The 25883-nt window shown below is 42.3% G+C and overlaps 1 protein-coding gene across 1 annotated transcript in view; it reads right to left on the reverse strand.

Annotated features, from left to right (window-relative positions):
• The window catches only part of TXNRD3 (thioredoxin reductase 3), a 67618-nt gene that overhangs the window by 31853 nt on the left and 9882 nt on the right, over nucleotides 1-25883 (reverse strand). The window contains exons 3-11 of the mRNA XM_053220292.1: nucleotides 20755-20815; nucleotides 19373-19482; nucleotides 16894-16998; nucleotides 16366-16438; nucleotides 13878-13997; nucleotides 6258-6400; nucleotides 4167-4282; nucleotides 2942-3167; nucleotides 1404-1496 (exon numbers count right to left, since the gene is read on the reverse strand). Of these exons, the coding sequence (XP_053076267.1) occupies nucleotides 1404-1496; nucleotides 2942-3167; nucleotides 4167-4282; nucleotides 6258-6400; nucleotides 13878-13997; nucleotides 16366-16438; nucleotides 16894-16998; nucleotides 19373-19482; nucleotides 20755-20815 (1047 nt within the window). The remainder of the gene's footprint in view (nucleotides 1-1403; nucleotides 1497-2941; nucleotides 3168-4166; nucleotides 4283-6257; nucleotides 6401-13877; nucleotides 13998-16365; nucleotides 16439-16893; nucleotides 16999-19372; nucleotides 19483-20754; nucleotides 20816-25883) is intronic.

Consider the following 25883-nt stretch of genomic DNA (forward strand, 5'->3'; position numbering starts at 1 on the left):
ATAACCAAATCTAACAATATACAAAAAGAACCATTACCAAGCTGGGTTTATACCAGGAATACAGAGTTGACTGAATGTTAGAAAACTGATGTAATTCAACACATAAACAGATTAAAGAAAAAAAGTTTTGATCCACAGCTACAAAAGAAAGTGTTACAACCAAACATCCACTCATGATTTTTAAAAAACAAAAAAGAAATAACCAAACAACCCTTGGCAAACAAGACAAAGAAGTTCTTTCACTTAATTAATAATATCTAACAAAATCCTGCAGAAAACATTAGTCTTTAATGATGAAACACTGAAAACTTTCAATACTGAGAACAAGACAAGAATGCCACTTGTCATTTCTTGGAGGTCCTTGCTAGGGCACTTATGCAAAAAAAGAAATAAAAAGGAAAAGAGCAGATATAGGGGTGTTTAGGTGGCTCAGTCGGTTAAACGTCCGACTTTGGCTCAGGTCATGATTTCACAGTTCCTGAGTTCGAGCCTCGTGTCGGGCTCTGTGCTGACAGCTAGGAGTCTGGAGCCCGCTTCAGATTCTGTGTCTCCCTCTATCTCAGCCCCTCCCCTGCTTTTGCTTGCTTTCTCTCTCTCTCTCTCTCAAAAATAAACATTAAAAGTGTTTTTTAATTTAAAAAAAAGCAGATATATCCATGGATCAGAGGACTGAATATTGCAAAAAAATTACTGATTGATTTACATGTCTAATGCAATTCTAAGAGAAATCTTAACTGGGGTTGATGGTTTATTTTCTTACTTATTTTTTGACTTTGTTGATTCTCCCCATATTGTTTACATTTTTAGCTCAAAATAATCATGACTATATCAGTATATAAAACATAAACGTATCATTTAGGTTAAAACTCTAAACTATAGTATGTAAAAGAAATGTTGACATCCAAATATCATCAGTTTAAATTAGAACTGTTGCCACCCAGTATAGTCCACGGACTATTCACACTGTTTGCAGATTTTATATTGTTTGTTTTCAAAACAACAAGATCTTTATTGCTGTTTCTGATTGTAAGATATATTCAATTTTTACACTTGACCTTAGCCAAAAGGCCGAGAAATGATGAGATATATATTGAATTTTTATTGAAACTATTCAAATGCCCAAATGTAGAAGATATCTAATGCCCCAGAAGTAAGTCAGGTATACCTGCTTCCAGATTTTGTTCTATGCATAATTACACCTACTTATATGTTTTCTTAGGGTATTTTTCATGCACAGTGAAAACTACCAAACGTCAACAGCTCAACTACCTGCTGTACTTATTATAGTCTGAGAGAGAACCAAAAGAAAAAAAAGTTAAACTGGTAGAATTTTCCCATACACTTCACCTGTGCTAATTTATGAGCATGTTCACCCACTTAATGCTTATAAAATAAAAACTTACTGTATTATATACTCCTTCAATAGTTTCTGGCCCTTCGGTGGATTTAGCCACTACTTTCAGCTTTCCAGGTGACCCTTTCTCCAACTGTTGAACCTGGTAAGGATAAAACACGTAATGATTCTGTGTAAACGTGACAGAAAATAAATGGGTCATAGGGTGCACACACGTGTGTGTATGTGTGTGCGCGTTTAGGTTTTTGGACCAGGTAAAGACAGAGAAAGAAAGGACTGTCACAAAATACAGTTTGGAGGTAAGACTACATTAATGGACTAGTTGGTGGTAACAAAAGGAGTGAGGGACGCTTTGTAGGTGTTGGCTTAATAAATCGCATAGACTATAGCGCCACTTACTGACTACTGAGATAGGCCCGAAAGAGGAGCTGGGGAATACATTTAGGAAGAAAATCAAGAATTTCATTTTTGTCTTAATAATTTTGAAATGCTTATGAGGAATTCAAACGGAGATATCCCACAGCCAAATGGATAAATGGGTGTGGAGTTCAGGAGAGAGGCCTGAGCAGGATATATAAATCTGAGAGCCATTATACCATCGAGACAATAAAGTACGGACCTAACGAGGACCGCCCAGGTAAAATGAGCAGAGAAGAGAAGAAGGAGCAGGTGCTCTGACATTTACAGGTCAAGGAGATGCGGAACCCCAGGTTGTGGGACCAGAAAGGTCAAGAAAGGAGAATGTTTTGGGGGCCTGGGTGGCCCAGTCGGTTAAGCATCTGACTTTGGCTCAGGTCATGATCTCGTGGTTCGTGGGTTCGAGCCCCGTGTCAGGCTCTGTGCTGACAGCTCAGAGCCTGGAGCCTGCTTCAGATGCTGTGTCTCCCCTTCTCTCTGCTCCTCCCCAACTCATGCTTTCTCTGTCTCTCAAAAATGAATAAACGTTAAAAAAAATTTAAAAAGAAAAAGGAGAATATTTCAAACAGAAGGCATGTCAATTTCACAAATGCTACCCAGAAGCCTATCACATAAGGACAGAGATGTGACCATTGGCTTTGACGGCATGGAGTGTGCCACAGACCCCAACACGCAATTTCAAAGCAGTTAGCAAGGACAGAAGCAGCTGAGAGTTGGCTGAACTGGAAAATGGAGGCAAGAAACCAGAAGTCTCCTTATAAACAGGAAAAGAAACATGGGGACCCACCCAGAAGAGCAGAGAGGAGCAGGGAAGGCTTATTTGTTCAAAGAGCAGAGACACTGGTGGGAAACGCAGGGGGTGGGGGGCGGGGGGACAGCTAACTGAAGATGGGGCATCCCTGGGAAAGTGAGAGAAGGTGAGAAAATAGGCAAGGGCCTGAGATGAACAAGGACACCTTCCTGTATGGGGGCAAGGATGGGGGGAGGACGGTGGGACATGTGGAGGTCAGTTCTGTAGACCAGGAGGTGGGAACACTAACTTTAAGGTGTCTTACTGAGTACAGACTAATTTATTTCATGAAATGAATTAAGGACCGGTAGAATAAAATAACTGAAGAGAGAGTAAAAAACTAAAAATAAAAAGAATTTCCGAATGCCTTTCAGACTTACCATCACAGGTATGAATTTTCTTAAGAACTTAACACCATGTTGTTCCATGTAGGAGCCCACTCTCTCTGCCATTTCTTGATCAAAGCCCCGAAGAAGGACTGAGCGCACCATAACCGTGACATCTAAGCCAAGGCCAGTAAGAACTCCTGCACATTCCAGAGCAACATAAGACGCGCCCACTACTAATGTTTTGCCAGGGCAATAAGGTAGAGAAAAAAGGTCGTCACTGAAAAATAAAAACAAGAGGAACGCCCAGGCAATAAAAATGAAATGAATTATAGGGGCACCTGGGTGGCTCAGTCGGTTGGGCGTCCGACTACAGCTCAGGTCGTGATCTCATGGTTCGTGGGTTCGAGCCTCGCGTCAGGCTCTGTGCTGACAGCTCGGAGCCTGGAGCCTGCTTCGGATTCCATGTCTCCGTCTCTCTCTGCCCCTCCCCCACTTGCGCTCTGTCTCTCAAAAATAAATAAATCTAAAAAAAAGATTTTTTTAAATGAAACGAATTATTTAGGTTTCGATGTGTAGAGGTCTGACTGCATTGCAGCGTGGTGTTTGAAGGAAGAAACATGAACAGAATCAGCCTTTTGGAGTTTATAATAGTGTCCACAGTAGTTCTTTCAAAATCAAATTAGTGGATCACAAGTGAAGGTATTTTAAAAATGAAACAGAATAGAAAACATTAGACAACATTATACGTGATAAGAAACATGGTTTGAGTGTGTGTGTGTGTGTGTGTGTGTGTGTAAATCTGAACAGTACAACGAAAAATGCATTTCTTAATGTGCATCTGCTCAAAAAAGTTTGAAAGTTGTTGTACCATAATGTGTTATACAATGTCCTCTTTATGACCATCTAGGGATAGTTACTGTGAAATCTCAGTATTAAGAACAGCCACACTTCTCCTGATCCACTGGTTCATTATCATATAGACACTAAACCCTAAAGCTATTTGCATTCCCTTCCTTGCTTCGGCCTCCACGAAATTCCCAGACCTCGATGAGCAATCACCTAGAATCATACAGCCTGTATTTGTCCCACAGTTTGGACTTATTATTCACCTAGCATTATTTTCTCTTGGCTTCGTGATGTTAACCACTTAGCTTCTTGTGTTATACTTTTTATGTGTCATCAACTCAAATCTTCTGTGAAACGATATTAGAGACTAAACAAATTGGAAACATAAACGTAATGCAACTTCCAGTTACAACTGCCTATTTAATCTTACCTAGTAATGCAGTACTCTTTATCTCCTTGGATTCCTAAATACCGTGGCCTTTCGCCTGTTGCTATGACAAATTTTGCAGCCGTGTAGGAAGTTTCCTGTCCTTTTCTATTGGTTGCCTGGAAGAGAGGAAAGTAAATTTCACCTTTTTCCACACACACTGTAGAGTATGAGACACTCTGGACAACCAGTTACGACCCTTACAGACCTTCCAACAGGAGCGGACGTGTAAAACTAATAATGCAGGCCGATGAACACCAACATAGAAAAGAGAAGTCTTTACAAAACATCAACCAGAAGAGCCCAGTGGAAGTGGGCTGCAAAGCCAGCCAAGGACGCTTCAAAGGTGGTGATATTTCAAGTGGAGACAAGAAAGTGAAATGATCTGGGAAGAATGGAAATCCACAGAGAGAACAGGGCATATAAAAAGCCCACAGGCCTGAAAGCAGTTGGTGTCTGGGAAACAGCAAGTGGCCAGAAAGTGGCAGGAAAGGCGGGTTTGTGTCACGGCGAAGGGAAATAGATTAGTGCCAAATGTGAACACATTTATATGCCATTCTAAAGATTTTGGCTATGGGGGTGCCTGGGTGGCTCACTTGGTTGAGTGTCAGACTTCATCTCAGGTCATGATCTCACGGTTCGTGGGTTCCAGCCCTGCGTCGGGCTCTGTGCTAACAACTCAAAGCCTGGAGCCTGCTTCGGATTCCGTGTCTCCCCCTCTCTCCGCCCCTCCCCTGTTCGTGCCCTATCTCTCAAAAATGAATAGACATTAAATATATATATATTTAAAGATTTTGGCTTTGGGGAACCAGCAAAGGTTATTCATTGTTGGCATATTTTCAATTACATAATTCATAAATACATTTTCATCAAAAAAATTCAAAAACCAATGAAGGTGTTTAAACAAGAAGGTGGTTTAAATAGTGGGATGGAGGCCGGGCCGCCTGGAGACAGCCACCTGCTCAGGTGGGTCCGGAAAGAGACAGACAAGCGCAGGCTGTGGGGGTGGAGGGACAGAAACCTGAAATTAACTGAGCAGACACCGATTATCAGTAAATGAGGAAGCATGCAAGAGGCAGCTACGGTTGTGAACGACAGGCTTCTATTCAACCAAATGTGCTGGGCATGTCACAATCTGAGAAATGAAACTACCCGACCCATATTTCTGTTATGTTTCATGTGACTGACGGAATTCAAATTGGACAGCGTGTGGGTTCAAAAGGGGCGGCTTTGAGTGGACTGCCTCATACCTTTCCAGAGATAACGAAGGACTACAAAATAACCTCAGATCCCACCAAGAACACTGCACACTGGGCTATGAAAGCAGAGTTCAAAAGAAAACTAGGTGTTGAGGGTTATATGGTCTTTTATAACTCCAATTTAAAATTTTTGTGTTTATCAAAATGATCTCATTTTCCTTACATGCCGATCTTACGATACGTAAACATTACAAAATTATAAAATATGCTCATTTTCGTGCTACTTTTATTAATGCTTTTATGAATAATATATTGGAGTCCTGGTTAAGGTTTCATTTTATTCTTACTTTTTTAATCATTATATTTTTACTGAAGTACCATTGACACACAATGTCACATTAGTTTCAGGTGTACAACACAGCAATTCCACAAGTCCATGGGTTACACTGTGCTCACCACCAGTGTCGCTGCCATCGGTCCCCATACAACACCACGCTATTCTATTCTATTCTCCAGGCTGTACCTTTTATCCCTGTGACTTACTTATTCCATTTTTCCCATCCCTCCCACCCAAGGTTTCATTGTAAAAAAAGAATTACGTTGCTAAAATGTTTAGTTTTAGTCTTTTAAACTTTGAACTATCTAGTCTAAACGTTTTCTTTTAAGATAGTAATAAAATCAAAAGGCAAATAATAACCTCAAATTAAGGGCTCTCTCGAAAGGCAATTCCTTCAATTCGGCAGGGCGTGTGGAATCAACGACACTGGGGAAGAAGCGAGTGCACTCAAGGCCGTGTGTGTGCATACATCAACGACAGCCCTTAACATGCAACGTGGAGTTTTTAGATCAAGGCAAGTTCCAGCAACAGTAAAGAAAAGCAATAAACAAACAGTACCTTTATTCTATGATGTTCAACAAATTCTCCATAGGAATTGACATAGTCCACAGACTTTTCCCTCAAGGACAACCTGTGGCCCCAGTTTAGAGAGCTGATGTGGTTCTGAATTGCTTCTGTCATGGTCTCCCAGTTGTGTTTCACTGAAAATAAATAATCAGAGTGAAGGCATAAAATGGATTCTATTTTTATTTTTATTTATTTTTTCAATTTACATTCAAGTTAGTTAGCATATAGTGCACCAATGATTTCAGGAGTAGATTCCTTAATGCCCCTTCCCCATTTAGCCCATCCCCCCTCCCACAACCCCTCCAGCAACCCTCTGTCTGTTCTCCATATTTAAGAATCTCTTATGTTTTGTCCCCCTTCCTCCTGTTTTTATATTATTTTTGCTTCCCATCCCTTGTGCTCATCTGTTCTGTGTCTTAAAGTCCTCCTATGAGTGAAGTCATATGATATTTGTCTTTCTCTGACTAATTTCACTTAGCATAATACCCTCCAGTTCCATCCACGTAGTCGCAAATGGCAAGATTTCATTCTTTTTGATTGCCGAGTAATACTCCATTGTGTATATATATAAAGTGGATTTTATTTTATTTTATTTTTACTTATTTATTTGTTTTGGATTTTATTTTTAATGCTCAATCATATACAACCACATGGAAGCCATACTGTGTACTGCTTTAAGAATCAAGAAGTATGAGAATGCAAACTGGTGCGGTCACTCTGTTAAACAGTATGGAGGTTCCTCAAAAAACAAAAAATAGAACTACCCTACGACCCAGCAATTGCACTACTAGGTATTTATCCATGGGATACAGGTGTGCTGTTTTGAAGGGACACGTGCAGCCCAGTGTTTATAGAAGCACTATCAACAACGGCCAGAGTATGGAAAGAGCCCAAGTGTCCATCAACGGATGAATGGATAAAGAAGACGTGGTGTATATACATACAAAACAGATGAATATAAGGGAAGGGAAGCAAAAATAATATAAAAACAGGGAGGGGGACAAAACATAAGAGACTCTTAAATATGGAGAACAAACAGGGTTACTGGAGGGGGGATGGGCTAAATGGGTCAGGGGCATTAAGGAATCTACTCCTGAAATCATTGTTGCACTAGATGCTAACTTGGATGTAAATTAAAAACTAAATAAATTATTAAAAAAAAAAAACAACCAAGAAGTAAACGAAAGGGATGCCTAGGTGGCTCAGTTGGTTAAGTGTCTGACTTTGGCTCAGGTCATGATCTCGCGGTTCGTGAGTTCGAGCCCCGCATCGGGCTCTGTGCTGACAGCTCAGAGCCTGGAGCCTGTTTCGGATTCTGTGTCTCCCCCTCTCTCTGCCCCCTCCCCTGCTCACACTCTGTCTGTCTCTTAATAATAAATAAACATTAAAAAAAATTTATAAAAAAAAGAAAAGAAGGGAACACAAGACTTCAATCTTTTTCAGGCCACAGTTTATACTTCTTTCTCTTTAATATTACAAAACATAAGCAAAACGTCTGAAAAGAAGAAAAACATCCATGGAGAGGAGAATGGGGAAACCAGTCCAAAACATCACAAGGCAGGAATATTATCATTCAGGAGCACCCCACGGCCACTCTTGCACTCCAGGAGGCCTGGTGCACATGGCACCCCGGATGTGAAGAGAAGCGGGTCTCAGGTCAGCGAGCACCACACGTCCTCCTGACCAGCCCAGCCTGGGCCCCTTCCTTTCAGTTCACCTGGAGGTGGTTTTATGAGAGCCAAGACCCTACGCTGCTGTATAATCGGTGTGGTTAGTGCTCACCGCTGCCCACCATGTGTATCACAACGTTTGCTCACTTCCTATTGGACGTGGAGCAGGAGCTGTTGGAATCAGAATTTCTCGTCATCCTGGATCTTCTAGACGGGATTTATTTCCTGGTGTTCATCCACTCGTCTGCTGATGCTAGTTCCCAAAGGAGAAACCAGTCTCTGTGCAGCACCATGCTTATAATACACAGAGGCCAGCCCGGGGCTCCCATCAAACTGGAAGAGATTCCCAAAGGCAAACCCAGTCCGCTGGGTTCATCCTCAGGTCCCATCTGGTGACTCACCCTAGCCAACACTCTCAAGAAAGGCCTCAGTACTCATCAGGAATGTACCCAGCGAGTTCATGGCCTGGATATCATATCTTTCCCTCTAGGATGTCAATATGCAGCAAAGTCTCCTAACATCTTGCAATCCAGAGGGTCACTGTGGTCGCTAAGTTACCCGACCCCCACACCCTGAGCCCAGAAGGTAATGACCCAGCAGTGATGAGCCTCTCCACAGCGGCACATGTCCTCATATCCTAAGATCCCTCCTCCCCTCTAAGCTGGAAAAGTTATGCTTGTAACCCTTCAAGAACCCCTTATCCCAAGGACCTTCTCAGTCCAGGATCCCCTGGGAAATCAGGCTGAAACATAAAAATTCTTGGACCTGCCACAAACCTATGGAGCCAAGACAAGATCCCCCAGGAGATTCTAATGTGGCAAATCCAGGGACTGGCACTTTGGAACCACCTGCTCTACTGTTTTATCCACCTGTTTAGCTTTGTAATAGTATCACCATTTTAACTATTGATGGGAAAAATTACTCTCCACACTTTTCAAAGGCTGCGCAGCTATCCTCACACATTCACTTTCAATACAAACTTTAGAATAATCTGTCAAGTTCCAAAAAAAAAAAAAATTTGAGACATTTATAATTTTGAGATAACGGCTTTATAATATTGAGACATCCCATCTAAAATTCTCAGTGTATTTTTTGTTATGCTTTTATACTTTCCTTATCTATTTTGTCCATTCCTAGTAAATTTATCCCAACTTATTCTATCATTCTGTTGCAATTTTCATTAAATATTTAATTTCTTATTGTTGATATGATGAATCTACTGATTTTTGCACATATACCTTATAAGCCACTGCGTGAACTCTTTTTTTTCACATGTGGTAGATTTTTGTTTAAAAGGAAATACGATTACAAAATATTATGAACTCAAAGTCCTCTAAGATTACACTTGTAGCTCCTACCAGTCCCATGTTTCAAGTCTGAGAAATTCTGATATGGTATTCCGTTTTTTTTAAGTTTAATTTAAATTCTAGTTAGTTAACCTACAGTGTAATATTAGTTTCATGTGTACAATTTAGTGATTCAACAGTTCCATACAACTCTTATTAGTTCTAACATTTTTTAGTTTGATCTCTCACATATTCTAGGTATCTCGTATACGATCGTGTATATAACTGCGTATATACATACATGACAGGTTTACACTCTCTTTTTCTTCCTCTTTCTCAAGTATGTACTTTTTCTTTCCTGTTCTTCCTTTTTGTGCACTGGCCAGAAGCCCCAGAACAATGCAGATATTAGTAGTGGAAGTGGGCTGCCCTAATTATTGACTTTAATGTAAATGCCTCAAGTTCTTCTCCACCAAATATTTATTTTCATTTTTTAATTTATTTATTTTGAGACAGAGAGAGAGAAACCCAAGCAGGCTCCGTGCTGCACTGTCAGTGCAGAGACTGAAGTGAGGCTCGATCCCATAAACTTTGAGATCGTGACCTGAGCCAAAATCAAGAGTCAGATGCTTAACCAACTTAGCCACCCAGGTGCCCCTCCATCAAATATTTACATCTGACTTTTCTTCATCATGTAAAGGAAGTGTCCATTTCTTTGCTCAGTTTAATGACAGGCATTTATTTATTTATTTATTTATTTATTTATTTATTTATTTATTTATTTATTTTAGGCCATAACAGAGCTGGAATCCAGGTCATCATGTGGGTTTTAGCATCCCTACTATGGTTTCCTAATGACTCACTCTTGTGTCTCCAGAACGAACCCTCAGAAGTCACAGTGTATCCCTTTAGTCACTGCTGGAGAGGATTTGCTAATGTTTTTTCTAGAAATTTGGTACCTCTGTGGCCTATAGCTTTCTATTTTCACACTATCTTTTTGTATCACTGTTATGTCAGTTTCAAAAAAAAAAGTGAACCCTTCTATTTTTTCCTAAGCTCAAGAATAGTTTAAATACAGAAAAAATGTTCCTTGAAGAGTTGAGGAAATTTACATGTGAATCTGCGGTCCTCTTGGAGAATGAATTGTCCTCAGGCAATGTTTTCTCTGATAATTCAAGTCAATTCTGGTCATCTATATTTTCTTAGAATATACTCCCTTTCATCGAGATATTTAATATGCTTAACACTAATTTGTATATTGAATTTGTTTTCTCTCTTCTCTTCCTGTAGTTGTATTTCTTTTCTCACACCTAATGTTACATAGTTGTATGAATTCTCTCTCCTATTCTCCTGATTGGATTTGCCAAAGGTCTACCTACTCATTTGCATTTTCAAATATATTCTTGGTGTTTTTCATTGATTCTATTTTGGGGAGGGTGTTAACTCATTAATTCCTCAGTTTGTGTGTGTGTGTGTGTGTGTGTGTGGGTGTGTGTGTGTGTGTTGCCTTGTACAGTCTCCCTATCTGGTATTGCTTTGGTTTTCACTTCCCTGATATATCTTTTCCCACCTATTTACAAATTTCCCATCAATTTTAAATTGGAAAATTTAAATTTGCCATTTAAAAATTTTAAATTACTATATTCTCAACAATTATCTCTTTTTGTTTTAGCTGTGTGTCCTGCAAAAGCACATGGATGAGTTCTGTCTATGCAACTTGAGACGCTGACTCATTTAGCTTTATTCCAATATGTAGAAGACTGCCCTTGCGTCTGCCATCTTGCTTTCTGGGTTGTTTTTTGTTTGTTTTAAATGAGTTTCATGCTGTTTCTTTGTACATTTTCCTGTTCCCTTTTTCTTGGAAGTTCTATATTCAATTTCTGATCTGGAAATTATGTATACATTTTAAATTTAGTTTAATCCATATTTCTCTGCCAACATCAAGAATGAAAGCATCTAGAACATTCTCCCAGACCAAGATTTCAGCATGTTTTCATTTCCTTTCTCTTACCCCTTAATCTATGACTTGTCTTGGCCATTCCATGGAGCCTATGCCTAAAAACTAAGCTCTAAATTCCATGTGATGGCTGGTTAGGTATTTCTTAGTGTAGCACCTTGAAATTAACTTAGAAACATTCTGTATGTGGAACTTTGAGGAATCTAATACAAGATTTTACTCACTCCAGGAAACTAGGAATATTAAGCCCTTAGATGAGTTCAGGGACATAATCTGGCCCTTCAGGGGGGTAAAGTGGCATAAACATCTGCCCCACTGTCCCTTCCTGAAAGTGCAGAGTCCCAGCAATGCAGGGCAGTGTGCACGGACAGGGCTGACACACCAAGAAGTTCTCAGCTCGTGGGGAACCCTGCCTTGGCGTGTCGCCTGCACACAGCCCTGCCCGGCTGTCCCCATCACAGGCCACCTGCACAGTTCCATCCTTCATGGCCTTTCTCCATCTCAGGGTGTTTGATGTTTTCTCCCCCCTTGGCCATGATCACCCAAGTAACTATCTAACTGCAAATCTAAAATGTACCTAATTCAAACCCTATTCCAACTCATTTGGCCTTTTCTGCAGCATTTCCCTCCACTTCGTTCTTGGCTGAGACTCCCCATGCCTGGAATCTTGCCCTTAAAAATCTACGGTCTCCTGGCTTCCGATGACACACCTCTCCTAGTTTTCCTCGTCTTCCTCGCCCACTCCTTATCAGGATCCTGTCTCTGTCTTCTGTTCTTTTCCACCCAGAGGGTTTCCCTGGCCCCTCTCAGCAATTCCTAAGACTTGAACCACCACCTACAGTGTGGGTGGCAAACCCAGGCCCTGCCCAGACCTCGCTCAAGCACAAACTGTCCCCAGACAGCGAACCCCACCAGGATGTTCCGCAGCGGCCCAAGGTGGACAATCCACGCAAGATGCAGAATTCAGGGAGCAGGAAACTTGAAGGTGAAGACGACCCCGTGGCTAAACTATCAAATGCAGACACCTCATTTTATCTACAACCAGTTGGCCCTGGAACTGGACCAAAATCTCTCCATGGAGCTGAGCATCTGGGGAAATCTGTCCGTGAAGAGTCTGTCCAGCCACAACTCACTGTGCTGAACTCCAACCACACCTGGCCACTAACTCACACTTGCCCGTGTTTTCCAGCTCGGCCAATACATTACATTGTCGCCCAGTCCCTCTTCCTGGATTCCTTCCTCTCCTTCACCCTCTACCCCACCTGTGACCTGGGGGGCCTGGCAGAATTACCTGCAAGGACACGCTCATGCACACATTTCTTCAGTCAAAATCTCTGGGGAGACAGACAAATCCTTGAAATTTTTTTTAATTCCGTATTTGTTATTCTAAAGCGACAAAATCACCAATCCACTCCTAGCCTGTCAATTCCAGGCCTTAAATCCTTGAGATCCACCTCATACTCTCCAGTCCGAATCCAGCCTTTGCCCAGGCCTGGTCCTTTTCTCCTCTGGGTTAGGCAACAGCACCCCACCTCACCTCCATGTCTTTGGACCTGCCCCCCCTCCCCACCTCCAGCCTGCTAAATTCCCTGGTACCACCAGAGGGATCCAGAATCCAAACTGTGGTTCAGGTTCCTCTCCTACAGACACTCGATGGCTCTCTTACTACCTTTGGAGTCAATCCTCACTCCTTCAGATGGCACTGAAGAGCCTTCACAACTGCTTCTCTGTAACCTCATTTCTGCCAGCATCCCTCCCCCATTCTCCATGCCAGCCATTCAGTTATCCGCCAAGTACTCCGTGTTTTCTCACAGCTCGGCAGTTCAGAGCAAGCTGCTCCCTACCTTCAACGACCCGCTTCTCTGTGGCCCTCAAGATGCAGCTCAAGGGTCACCTCCTCCACCTCGGACTCTCAAGGCCACCGTAAGTGCCCCCTGAAGGTAATCCTCAAAACCTCACCATGAATTACAGTGCATGGAATCGCTTCTCTTCTCTTCTCTTCCAACAGACTGTGGTCTGCTTAAGGGCAAGGAGCCGTATTTTCTCATATCTGTATCCTCAGAGCCTACCCTGTAAGTATTTATCGCATGAATTTGGTTTCCATCTTTCATTAACCAAAGACATATATAACCACTGGTGAAGTAGAAAATGTTATCACAATAATGGATAAAATTCAAACAATGACCCTGGCTGTTCTATTCTCTTTATACCTAAAGGAAATCTGAAAATAGCAATTATTCTCTCTCATGTTGTGCAAAGGGTCTGAGATGGCTGTACCTGTCACAATCCCTCCCTACACACCAAGGCCCCTGACAGCAGGGCCAGGCTTAAAGCAACCACCCCTGACGCCCCTGTGCCAAAGTGGGGTCCTAACAAGTGTTCACTAAATGAATTTCAGACTCAACTACAGTAATATAAATCACAAGCCTTTCTCTAAGAAACTCATTCTATCAGGGGACCTGGATGGCTCATCAGTTAGGCATCCGACTTCAGCTCGGGTCATGATCTCATGGTTCATGGGTTTGAGCCCCGCATTGGACTCTGTCCTGACAGCTCAGAGCCTGCTTCGGATTCTGTGTCTCGCTCTCTCTGCCCCTCCCCTGCTTATTCTCGTTCTCAAAAATAAACATTAAAAAAAGAAAAAAACGCATTCTGTCTTGTTTTCTCCCAATCCAAATTTTTATATACTATTACCCACCTTGTTGACCATACTCCCAGCCAAATTTCCTGGAGTCATTTAATGCCTGCCCCAAAAGGGCAGCTTGATGCATCAATTTCTTAGGAACACAGCCCACATTCACACAAGTGCCGCCAAGACCTAAGAAAGAAAAGAACAGTTTTAATGTTTCCTCTGTGTCTGTGTCAGCATGTGTGTGGTTTTACATATGTATGGAGCAGGTGTTGTTGAAACGTGGAAATGACACACTCAGATGGTTATAGGGCCAACCTCACACCCCACAAAAACATACACATGATTGGGGCACCTGTGTGGCTCAGTTGGTTAAGTGTCCGACTTAGGCTCAGGTCATGATCTCACGACTCATGAGTTCGAGCCCTGCATCAGGCTCTGTGCTGACAGCTCAGAGCCTGAAGCCCGCTTTGGATTCTGTGTCTCCCTGTCTCTCTACCCCTTCCCAGCTCACTCTCTGTCTCTGTCTCTCTCTCTCCTTCAAAAATAAATAAATATTAAAAAAAAAAAACATGCACATGATTAACTCAAACTTTTTAACTGAGTCTATGAAGGAGACCAGGGATGAGCAAAAATACAAATGTACAGGGGCGCCTGGGTGGCTTAGTTGGTTAAGCATCTGACATCGGCTCGGGTCATGATCTCATGGTCCATGAGTTCGAACCCTGCATTGGGCTCTGTGCTGACAGCACAGAGCCTAGATCCTGCTTCAGATTCTGTGTCTCCCTCTCTCTCTGTCCCCCACCCTGCTCGTACCCTGTTTCTCTTTCTCTCTCAAAAAATAAACATCAAAAAAATTTTTTAAAATACAAATATACATATGAATAGTCTTCTGGGGAGAGAATCTAAAACTTTCCTTTGAATCTGACCCCTAAATGGATCAGAGCTGTATTAGATTAATTAGATGGGTACCAGATCGAGGGTTGGAACCCCAGCTTCCAGCCCTTATTCTCTGGAAGTCTGACTCCTTCTCTGAGCTAACATTAGGTCCACTGCAAGCTCCCTGGTGACACTACTCTGAATCTTGAACGGAACAAAACAGGCCATGCGGGAGTGCTCCAGTGCAGGGCATGAATCAGAAAATTCTGTCTTTGATCACAGTCTCTCTTCTAGTCATCCAGAGAAGTAGGACATTTCTGGACAGGAGAGAAAGAGGGAAGAGGGCAGGAGGAGACAGGGAGAAAAAAAAAGCCAGGTATACACACGCATTTTTTAACATCCACATGTTACAAGGAAAATCAAGACAGATTAGCTTTACTGTATGAAATTCTAGGCTAAAATTTTTGAGTACATTTGAATTGTAAACACGATTTTCACATTTAAAAAATATTTTTTTTAATGTTTATTTTTGAGAGAGAGAGAAAGAGAGAGTGCGTGCAAGCGGGGTAGGGGCAGAGAGAGAGGGAGACACAGAATCTGAAGCAGGCTCAAGGCTCTGAGGGGTCAGCACAGAGCCCAACATGGGGCTCGAACCCATGAACCGTGAGATAGTGACCTGAGCCGAAGTCAGATGCTTAACCGACTGAGCCACCCAGGTGCCCCATTCACATTTTGTCAGAGTTCTGGCAGGAAACGGATGACACCCTCAAGCTGGGAAACAGAGGAGAGTTTATAGAGAAATGATTACAGGGGTGTGGGCACAAAGAGTGAAGAGGGACAGAACAGCGGACCAGCGCCAACCCCACATGAAGGGGCAAGCACACTGAGCACGTGGCACAGCCCACAGAGGAGTGGCCGTGAAAGGGGAGGTGGCCTTCCATACACCTGCAGCGACCACCAGGGAGGGACCAGCAGGGACGGAGTCAGGGAATGAAGACCTTCAACGTCCTCCTTCTGTTCTCCTCCCATGACCACTAACTGGCTGAGCCAGGGGACAAGGCTGCCAATTCCCCAGCCTTCTGGGGCACAGAGCAGGGTAGAGACACGGAGAATGGATCTGACACACGAATGGAAAATATCCAACACAGAATCTGTGTGTTCTATGAAGATGAACGTTCTCATCTTTAGCTGGAAGCCCAACGTGCACTTTACTAAGTGACCTGGACAATCACACACACACACACACACACACACACACACACACACACACTAACCGGACTGACCGTCCTGCCGCTAGGAGAGCAGCTATGAAATTGACACAGAAACACAGACCAGTGTTAAGGCAAGCTTAGGTCAGCACCACATGGTATAAATACACGGCAACTAAGTGAAAACGTTAGCACAGGTGTGCAAGAATTATTACAGCACGAGTGTTGGAATATTGGAACCATGGAATTCTTTCTTTTTGCAAAATGTTCCTTAGTGATTTTTGTGTTCCCTTTCCTAATCACCACATGTTAACTATGAGATCTTAGATGAGTTATTCAACCTGCCTCACCTATGAAACAGGCCGGTTGTACCTCTTGAGACTGTTATGAGGATTAACTAGATTGAAGAAAGCCAAAGATGTATGGAAACAGCAGAAAACAAGTCACAACAACAAGGCAAAAGCGCTTACCCCAGGACGTGCCCTGAGGTGATGGGACCACAAAGTCTAGCACCATAACTTTCTTTCCCAAGATGGCAGCTTCCTACAAAAAAAAGGTACAGATAAAGTTCTCGTCATTTTCCTGACAATCCCCCAGTTTTTCTCTCCCCGAAAGGAAAAGACTATGTAAGAACACAGCCTTTACTTTTTATTATCACAGTAAAAGCTTGGACTGTAACGTCAAAATTGGCTTTTCTAAAGTAGGGGAAGGGCGCGCCTGGGTGGCTCAGTCGGTTAAGCGGCTGACTTTGGCTCAGGTCATGATCTCGCAGTCCGTGGGTTCGAGCCCCGCGTCGGGCTCTGTGCTGACTGCTCAGAGCCTGGAGCCTGTTTCAGATTTTGTGTCTCCCTCTCTCTCTGACCCTCCCCCGTTCATGCTCTGTCCCTCTCTGCCTCAAAAATAAATAAATGTTAAAAAAAATAAATAAATAAAGTAGGGGAAGAAGTGCTTATGGCAATCGCCAGGAAAATTATCTCTGAGTTTCATTATTTTCATACCTGAGCACACGCAAGGCCACCAGAACCGCCCCCAATGACAATGAGGTCATAATCGTATGTTGAGTCTTCCTGAAGGAGCTTCTGTAACAAACCACTCTGATGTGCCTACGGTGTAATCAAAGGAGAGAGTATGGCATGACCTTTTAAAAATCTGTTTCTTTGTACCCTATGTTTAATCAGCATGGATTGCTTTTCTAAAACTCTTAGAAACAGTCTCTAATTGGACTTTAAGATACAAAACAGATGAACATAAGGGAAGGGGAGCAAAAATAATATAAAAACGGAGGGGGACAAAACGTAAGAGACTCAAATATGGAGAACAAACAGAGGGTTGCTGGAGGGGTTGTGGGAGGGGGGAGGGGCTAAATGGGTGAGGGGCTTAGGGAATCTACTCCTGAAATCATTGGTGCACTGTATGTTAATTTGGATGTAAATGACATAATAAATTTTTAAAAAGCACAAGAAACAGTCTCTAATTTATCTAACTTCGAATTATAAATTTATCTAGATGGTATTCAAATGGGGTCCAACTAGATAGAATGTATGCCAAGTACATACATTTTTTGTTCATTATCACCTGACATCTAGACATGTGTCAAATAACCCACAGGTCATGGCTTTTTGTCAGATGAGGTCATGTGCCTTGGTCTAACCATCAAAATATCATAACCCAGTACAGTAAAATATAAAATAGCCAAGCATCATTTTTCAAAATCCTCTATCTTCTGTTCACCTGTGGTAGGCTTTATTTTGAAACTCTTCTGCATCATCAGCAGGATATACACTTTACATTTTTACCTGGTTTCTCATTATTTGACCTAAATTTTGCAGCTTCTTAGTAACCTTCCTATACAACACAAAATTTTGCTTTTTCTTTCAACAGTGGTCACAAAGGCTGGCTCTTGCACAATGTCTCTTGCTTGCTTGGCCTGCCTTTTGAGCAAAGTAGCTTGGGCGAGGGGCGCCTGGGTGGCTCAGCCAGTTGAGCGACTGACTTCGGCTCAGGTCGTGACCTCCCAGTTCGTGGGTTCAAGCCCCGCGTCGGGCTCTGTCTGACAGCTCGGAGCCTGGAACCTGCTTCCGATTCTGTGTCTCCCTCCCTGTCTGCCCCTCCCCTGCTTGCATTCTTTCTCTCCCTCTCTCTCAAAATAAGTACACATTAAAAAAAAAAAGTAGTAGCTTGGGTGAGGTTAGACGTTCAATGTGTGAGGTAACAACAGTTTTCTTTATGTGAAGATGGGAGCTCCATCCACAACGCTGGCTTTAGGGACACCAGGTGGCACCAGCTCATCCTGGGAAGCACAGTGGAAAAGCTACTTAACTATGGGACTCAGCGCAGGCCACACGGCCCCCGAAGGATGGGTGTCCCTGGAGGCTTTTGGCACATTCTAAGAAGGACTCCTCTGGCCTCCTGACTTCAAGCTGCCCTTAGGAAACTGTGAATCCTAAGCATCAGCCATGCAAGGCAGCTCCTTTCATAAGAAATGGAATTGATGGGGCGCCTGGGTGGCTCAGTCGGTTAAGCCTCTGACTTTGGCTCAGGTCATGATCTCACAGTTTGTGAGTTCGAGCCCTGCTTCAGGCTCTGTGCTGACAGCTCAGAGCCTGGATCCTGCTTCAGATTCTGTGTCTCCCTCTCTGTCCCTTCCCTGTTCATGCTCTGTTGCTCTCTCTCTCTCTCTCAAAAATAAACATTAAAAAAAAAGTTTTTTTTAAGTGGAATTCAGAACTCTACGTTCCAGATTCATCTTCTGACATCTTCTCCAGGTTACGAGTGGCAAGACCAGCACTCCCGTAGGTGTTTAGGGATCTCTAGATTAAGGTACATACCTCCATGGGAACTGGGTGATGGCTTCTGGGACTAATGAAGCAGGTTGTTAATAGATAACAATGCTGATCATAGATTAACATACAATGCAGACAATCTATTTTCCCAAGAAAATGTAATTTTAAGTTACAATCTGAAATAGAAGTATTTAATCACTACTACCACTTACATACATACATAAAAACTATAAGGGAACAGGATTTTAATAAAAGTAAGCAGTTATAGAATAAGGATCTAACTTAAAAAGAAACAGCAATCTGGGGGGCCAGGGTGGCTCAGTCGGTTAAGTGCCAGACTTCAGCTCAGGTCATTATCTCACAGTTTGTGGGTTCTAGCCCCGCATCAGGCTCTGTGCTGACAGCTCGGAGCCTGGAGCCTGCTTTGGATTCTGTGTCTCCCTCTCTCTGTGACCCTCTCCCACTCGCTCTCTCTCTCTAAAATAAACATTAAAACAAAAATGAAAAAAAGAAACAGCAATCTCATCTATCACTACTTTCAAGATGATCTGATAACTCTCTTACACGCTTTTCCATTTTACAACTTCCAAAAGACAAATGAATAGACTCCTAAAAGCCATTCTCACCCCTTTTGAATAAATGTGAAAACAAACTTTGAAGAAACAGCATTAAAAACATATAATACTATTATTACCTGGAAAGTTCGATCGCATCCACCCATATGCACTTTATTCACAAAAATATTGGGCACAGTTCTCTGATTAGTGATTTCTGACAGCATTTCTTGAACATTGGCCCCATCATCTGAAGAATAAAAACTTAAATATGTAAAAATATTGAAAGGGTTCCAAACTTTTGGGAGTTGAACAGAAGTGTTACAACACCAAACGCTCACATGCACACAGCCATAAAAGGTCAGTATTTACATATTTATATATTATATAACTTCACAAAATGATGACTCAAGAAGAGGAAACACCCATGTATTTTCAAAGGAAACAAAGAATAAAGGCAAATCTATAAATTCATTTAAAACAAATCCTTCTAAATTAGATTTTGATGCATTATTCAGTGGCCATGCCAAGACAAATAGGTAAGAATCTCCTTTAAAGAGCAAATATCAAGATATAATCTGCTTCAACTGTAATAACTCAGAAAATACTTCCTATAATTACATGTGAAATATCTTTATGACCCATAGTCCAAGTGTATCCTCCACCCCGAAAAATAAAACAAGGCCACGACTACCTCTGACTCCCCTATTTGGTATACGCCGCAGAAAAGTCTCAAAGATTCGGGAACATTTCACTTGTTAAGGAGACATGGCTAAGAGGAGTTGGTGAAGTCTGGTGGAGGCAGAAACTAAACTGTTTTCAGTTCACCACCCTGGTTCCCACCCTTGCAGACCACATGTGTAAAGTGCTCAGTTAATATTAGCTGGATGGATGAGAGATGACAAGAATTCAAAAGCGTAAAGCTGAAAAGTTCCTGTGTTTCCCTGCATGGCTAATACAATCAGGAAGTAAGGGTAGTTTCTTTTCATTTATAACAGCTTAATCTATTGTGCCAGAAAGTTGGCAGATACTTATGACACGCCTTGAAGGGTTTCAAGGTTAGCCGTTTATACATCTTCCTCCTGCTCCCTTCCCTCAAATATGAAAAGCATATAAATAAAAAAATCTAGGGGCGCCTGGGTGGCTCAGTCGTTTAAGCATCCAACTTCGGCTCAGGTCATGATCTCACACTCCGTGAGTTCGAGCCCCATGTCGGGCTCTGTGCTGACAGCTCAGAGCCTGGAGCCTGCTTTGGATTCTGTGACTGCCTCTCTCTCTGCCCTTCCCCTGCTCACGCTCTGTCTCTCTCTCTCTTTCTCTCAAAAATAAATAAACATTAAAAAAAAAATCTACACCCAATTATTTGTCATGTAGTGTTCTATTTTCTGCATGGTTGAGTGTAGACAAAGACAGCTCGCCTAACCCAAAGAGACAAGAGTAAACTGAACTGAACAAAGCAAACGGCAGGTAGTCTTGTTGATGTTTATTACAAACAAAAGTATACACTACCCATCCTACTTACCAACTTGATCAAGTTCCAAGATATTACACTGAACGCCCAAAGAAGAAAACAGTTCTTTAACCTGTAACAAAAATGTACCTGGGTTTTACACTCAGGAAGATTCAACAGAGCTACAAAATATGGCATACAGGTGTTCGAAGTAGATGTCCAGTTACCTAATCGCAGTCAAAGTAGTATTTTAAGGTCCCCTTTTCACCATCACTTAACACCCTTCACGCCCTCAGCCCTCCAGAGAAAGCCCAGACGTTCCACTTCCGGGACAGAGGCACTGGGAGCTTGGCAGAACAGCTCCCTGGTGAAACACCCACAACTGGTGAAAACTACTAAAGAAACAATCATTTAAAGTCTCTGGGAATTGTCCTAAGGGCACACAGCAAATGAAGCATTTAGTCAAGCAACTCTGGTAGATCAGAGTCATGACCCGCACCCTCCCGCCCCTGCCCCTAGGTCAGCTAGATAGAAGCTCTATTTCAAGTGTGAACAAGAAAATGAGGCTCCCTAATCCCTGAAATCCCTGGCACCAGAAGGGGCAGGCCACTGGCATTTCTTAGTCTCACCACCGCTCAGAGTGGCAAAAGCCACCATTCGTGGAGAGTGTGGCTAACGACACAGGGGCTCCGTTCCTCCCTTCTTTCACCCAGCCCCCACTCACAGATCAAAGGCTCTACCCCCAGCCAAAAATACTGTACAGCAAGGTTTCGGGCTGGGAGAGGTAAGCCAACAAGACCAGAGGCTATAGTCCGCACCCAGAACCCCGCTCATAAAGCAGGGTTGTCACGCCAAGAGAATCAGGTCGCTGTCCCACCCCTAGGTCTGGAGCAAGGTCTCAGAGATTTTGCCCAGGGGAAGAGGTAACCTAAGATCAGAGAGGCCAAAGCTCTATCCAAAAGAAAGGACTTTATTTGAAATAGACTGGGGGGGGGGGGGGGCGGGGGAGGGGAGGGGGGGCGGCAGGGAGGTCAAAGTCTAAAGGCACTCTTGAAAACAATGAAGATTCTGGTGGTAAGAAAAAAGGAGAAGGCTGGTAGCTTCCTGAGAGTAACAGACAATTGCAAGCCAGCAAGTTTACCAAAGAAAGCCAAGAAGCTTTGGCCAATAGCCCCTCTAGGGTCAGAATGAGTCACAAATAGGCTTCAAAAACTACCCCTGCAAAGGGGTCCAGACCTCACTGGACAAGAGCATGGACAAGGCTTCGGCTCAGGTCATGATCTCACTGTTCGTGAGTTCAAGCCCCGTGTCAGACTCTCCACTGTCAGCATAGAGCCTGCTTCAGATCTTCTGTCCTCCCCTCTCTCGGCCCTTTTTCTCTCACACTCTTTCTCTCTCTCTCAAAATAAATAAACATTAAAAAAAAAGTTCACTGGAGTGCCTCAACATAGATTTAAACTGGCAAAAGAAAATAATTAGCATACTTGAGGATACATCAATAGAGATTGTGCAACCTGAAACCACAGAGAAAAAAGAAGGGGGGAAAAATGGATAGTGTCAGAGAAACATGTCAGAGAAACTGAGCACACCAACATACACAGGGTGAATATGAGAAAAAAAGAAAGGAGAAGGAAGTTTTTGAAGAAATGTCTAAAAATGTCCCCAATTTGATGAAAAACAGTAATCTACATATCCAAGAAGTTCAACAATCTTAAAGTAAGATAACTTAATAGGAAACGGGTCAAAGATCTACAGCAATGAAGTGTATGCCCAATGAAGAAAACACCGAATTTAAAATGGCAGAAAATCCTGCGGCATTTTTAATGGCGTGTAAGTCACCCACTCCTTGATGTTTCAAGGCACAATAAGAGGTGAGCAGCAGCCTGGGCCCCAGTTCCGTTCCACAAAATGGGGAGAGCACACAGCCCAACTGTGCATGTTCTAACTCAAGGGCTGCCTTAGGGATCGGTCTCTGTGATGCCTAACTCAGAGTTCAGATGGTCAAAAGTGGCTGGGATCTTAGGCTAGTGGAAGCCATGAGGAGCAGTGGGGGTCACTCACGAAAACTGAAAATGGACTACAAATCTGCAGACGATTGGGGGCAAGAAATTACAGGCAGGAGACTACAAGATAACAGCTAAGGTCCCAAGTAGAAGCAGGGGAAAGATTCTTGAGGAATTTAACACACCTTAAAGATTTTTTTTTTAAGTGTATTTATGTATTTTGAAAGACAGCGAGAGAGAGAAAGGGAGAAAGAGAGAGCATGCACCCACACACAAGCAAGAAGGAAAGGGGCGGAGAGAGAGGGAGAGAGAGAGAATCCCAAAAAGGCTCCATACTGTCAGTGCAGAGCCTGACATGGGGCTCGAACTCGCAGTGAGTTCACGACCTGAGCTGAAATCAAGAGTTGAATGCTTAACTGAATGGGCCACCCAGGCGCTAACATACTTCAAAACAGCCCTGTATAGGGGCGCCTGGGTGGCCCAGTCAGTTGAGCATCTGACTTCGACTCAGGTCATGATCTCACGGTTCACGAGTTTGAGCCCTGCCTCAGGCTCTACGCTGACAGCTCGGAGCCTGGAGCCTGCTTCGGATTCTGTGTCTCCCTCTCTCTCTGCCCCTCCCCTGCTCATGCTCTGTCTCACTCTCTCAAAAATAAAGGTTAACAAAACCAAACCAAAACAGCCTTGTATACAGGAAAATTGAGCCCACGTGTGAAAAGCACAGACAGCACCAGGGAAGACAAATGTCCAGAAAAGGCCTAAAAAGATGGCAAGACTTCATGCTGCACTGATTAGTGAAGTTCTCCCCCAGCATGAAGCCAGTCTGCAAAGACTATGACAGGTAGCTGTTTTATATGCTGAATTTTCAACTAAAGATCATATGCATACAAAGAAATAAAAGAACACGACCCATTCAAAGGAAAATACAAATCTCCAAAAACATCCTGAACAAATACAGCCTTCAGATTTACTTGACAAAGACTTTAAAACATTTTTTTAATGTTTTATTTATTTTTGAGAGAGAAACAGAGACAGAGACAGAGTGCAAGTGGGGGAGGAGCAGAGAGGGAGACACAGAATCCAAAGCAGGCTCTAGGCTCCAAGCTGTCAGCAGAGACAGAGCCCGACATGGGGCTTGATCTCGCGAACTGTCAGATCATGACCTGAGCCGAAGTCGGACGCCCTAACCGACTGAGCGACCCAGGCACCCCTTACAGCAACTATTCTAAACACAAAGAGAAAAATACAAAGAGTTAAAGGAAATCAGGAAAATGATACAGAAGTAAAAAGAGATTATCAACAAAAAGATAAGAAATAACCACACAGAAACTCTAAAACTGAAAAATCCAATGACTGAATTGCAAAAGTCACTAGATGGGCTGAACGGAAAACTCCCAACACGCAGAAGAAAGGATCAGTGAATTTGAAGATGGGGCATTTGAAATTACTGTGAGGCACAAAAAGGAAAAAGAATGAATAAAAATGAACACAGAATAAGAGATTTAAAGGACATCATAAAGTAGAACAATATATACATTACAGGAATTGAAGAAAGAATCATAGAGCTTATTTGAAGAAATCATGGCCAAAAACTCCCCAAATTTGAGGAAAGACATAGATATACAAACACAAGAAACTAAAAGAAAACCCAAAGGAAAAGCCCAAAAAGACCCAAACCAAGAAACACTGTAATCAAACTCTTGAAAGACAAAGACAAGGAGGTGATATTGAAACTACCAAGAACAAAGTAACTTACAAGTAACAAGTACAAGGAATCCTCCTAAGATTATTGGTGGACTTTTCAATCAAAACCTTGTAGTCCAGAGGCAGAGGGATGAAATATTTAAAGTGTTAAAAGGAAAAAACCATCAACCAAGGATTCTATGGCCACAAACCAACAAACCAACAACACAAACCAAAAAACCCAGTCCATCAAATATGAGGGGAGGGGCACCTGGGAGGCTCAGTCGGTTGAGCATCCAACTTCGGCTAGAGTCATGATCTCATGGTTCGCAGGTTTGAGCCCTGCATCAGGCTCAATGCTGACAGCTCAGAGCCTGGAGCCTACTTGAGTTCTGTGTCTCCCTCTCTCTCTGCCCTTTGCCAGCTCACACTGTCTCTCTCAGAAATAAATAAACATTTAAAAAAAAGGTTTTTTTAAAATATGAGGGGAGAAATTAAGACTTTCCCAGATAAACAAAAATTGAGGTAGTGTTAATACTAGGCCTGCCCTACAAGAAATGCTAAAGAAAGTCCTTCAAGTTGAAATGAAACAATGTTATTTGGAAATTCAAAGCCATATGAAGATGCAAAATTCTCCAGTAAAGCTAACCATATGGACAAATATACAAACAAGTATTATTATGATTTTAGTTCATAATTACATTTTTTTTAATGTTTATTATTTTCAGAGAGAGAGCAAGCATGAGCATGAGAGGGGGAGAGGCAGAGACAGAGAATCCCAAGCAGGCTCCATGCTATCAGCACAGAGCCCAACATGGGGCTCAGTCCCATGAACTGTGAGACTATGACCCGAATAGAAACCAAGAGTCAGACACTTAACTAAATGAACGACCCAGGTGCCCTCATAAGTACATTTTCTTACTCTTATATAAGGTTTAAAAAAAAAAACCAATAGTATAAAAATAACTATAAATCTATAGTAATGGATACATATCTATAAAGATGTAATCTGTGACACTGACAATGTAAAAAGAGGCAGAACTACCAAGGAGCAGAGTTTTTGTGTGTGGCGAAGTTAAGTTGCTATCAGTTTAAAACAGGTAATACCTTTAGGATGTTATATATAATCCCCATGGTAGCCACAAAAATATCTAGCAAATACACACAAACGGACATGAGAAATGTCACTACAAAAAAATCAACTGAACACAAAAGAAGACTGTCAGAAAGAAAAGAATGGACAAAAAACCTGTAAGTTATCCAGAAAACAAATACAATGGCAAAAGTCCTTCCCTAACAACAATTACTTTAAATATAAATGGATTAAACTCTCTAATCAAAAGACAAAGACTGTCAGACTGGATAAAAAGACAAGATCCAACATCATGCTGTCTAGAAGAGACTCACTTTAGAGCTAAGGACATACGTAAATTCAAAGTAAAAAGACAGAAAAGATATTCCATTAAATAGTAACCAAAAGAGAGCAGGGATGGCTATACTGATATAAGACAAAAT

This window comes from Acinonyx jubatus, chromosome A2 (assembly GCF_027475565.1).
Source record: "Acinonyx jubatus isolate Ajub_Pintada_27869175 chromosome A2, VMU_Ajub_asm_v1.0, whole genome shotgun sequence".
NCBI lineage: Eukaryota > Metazoa > Chordata > Mammalia > Carnivora > Felidae > Acinonyx > Acinonyx jubatus.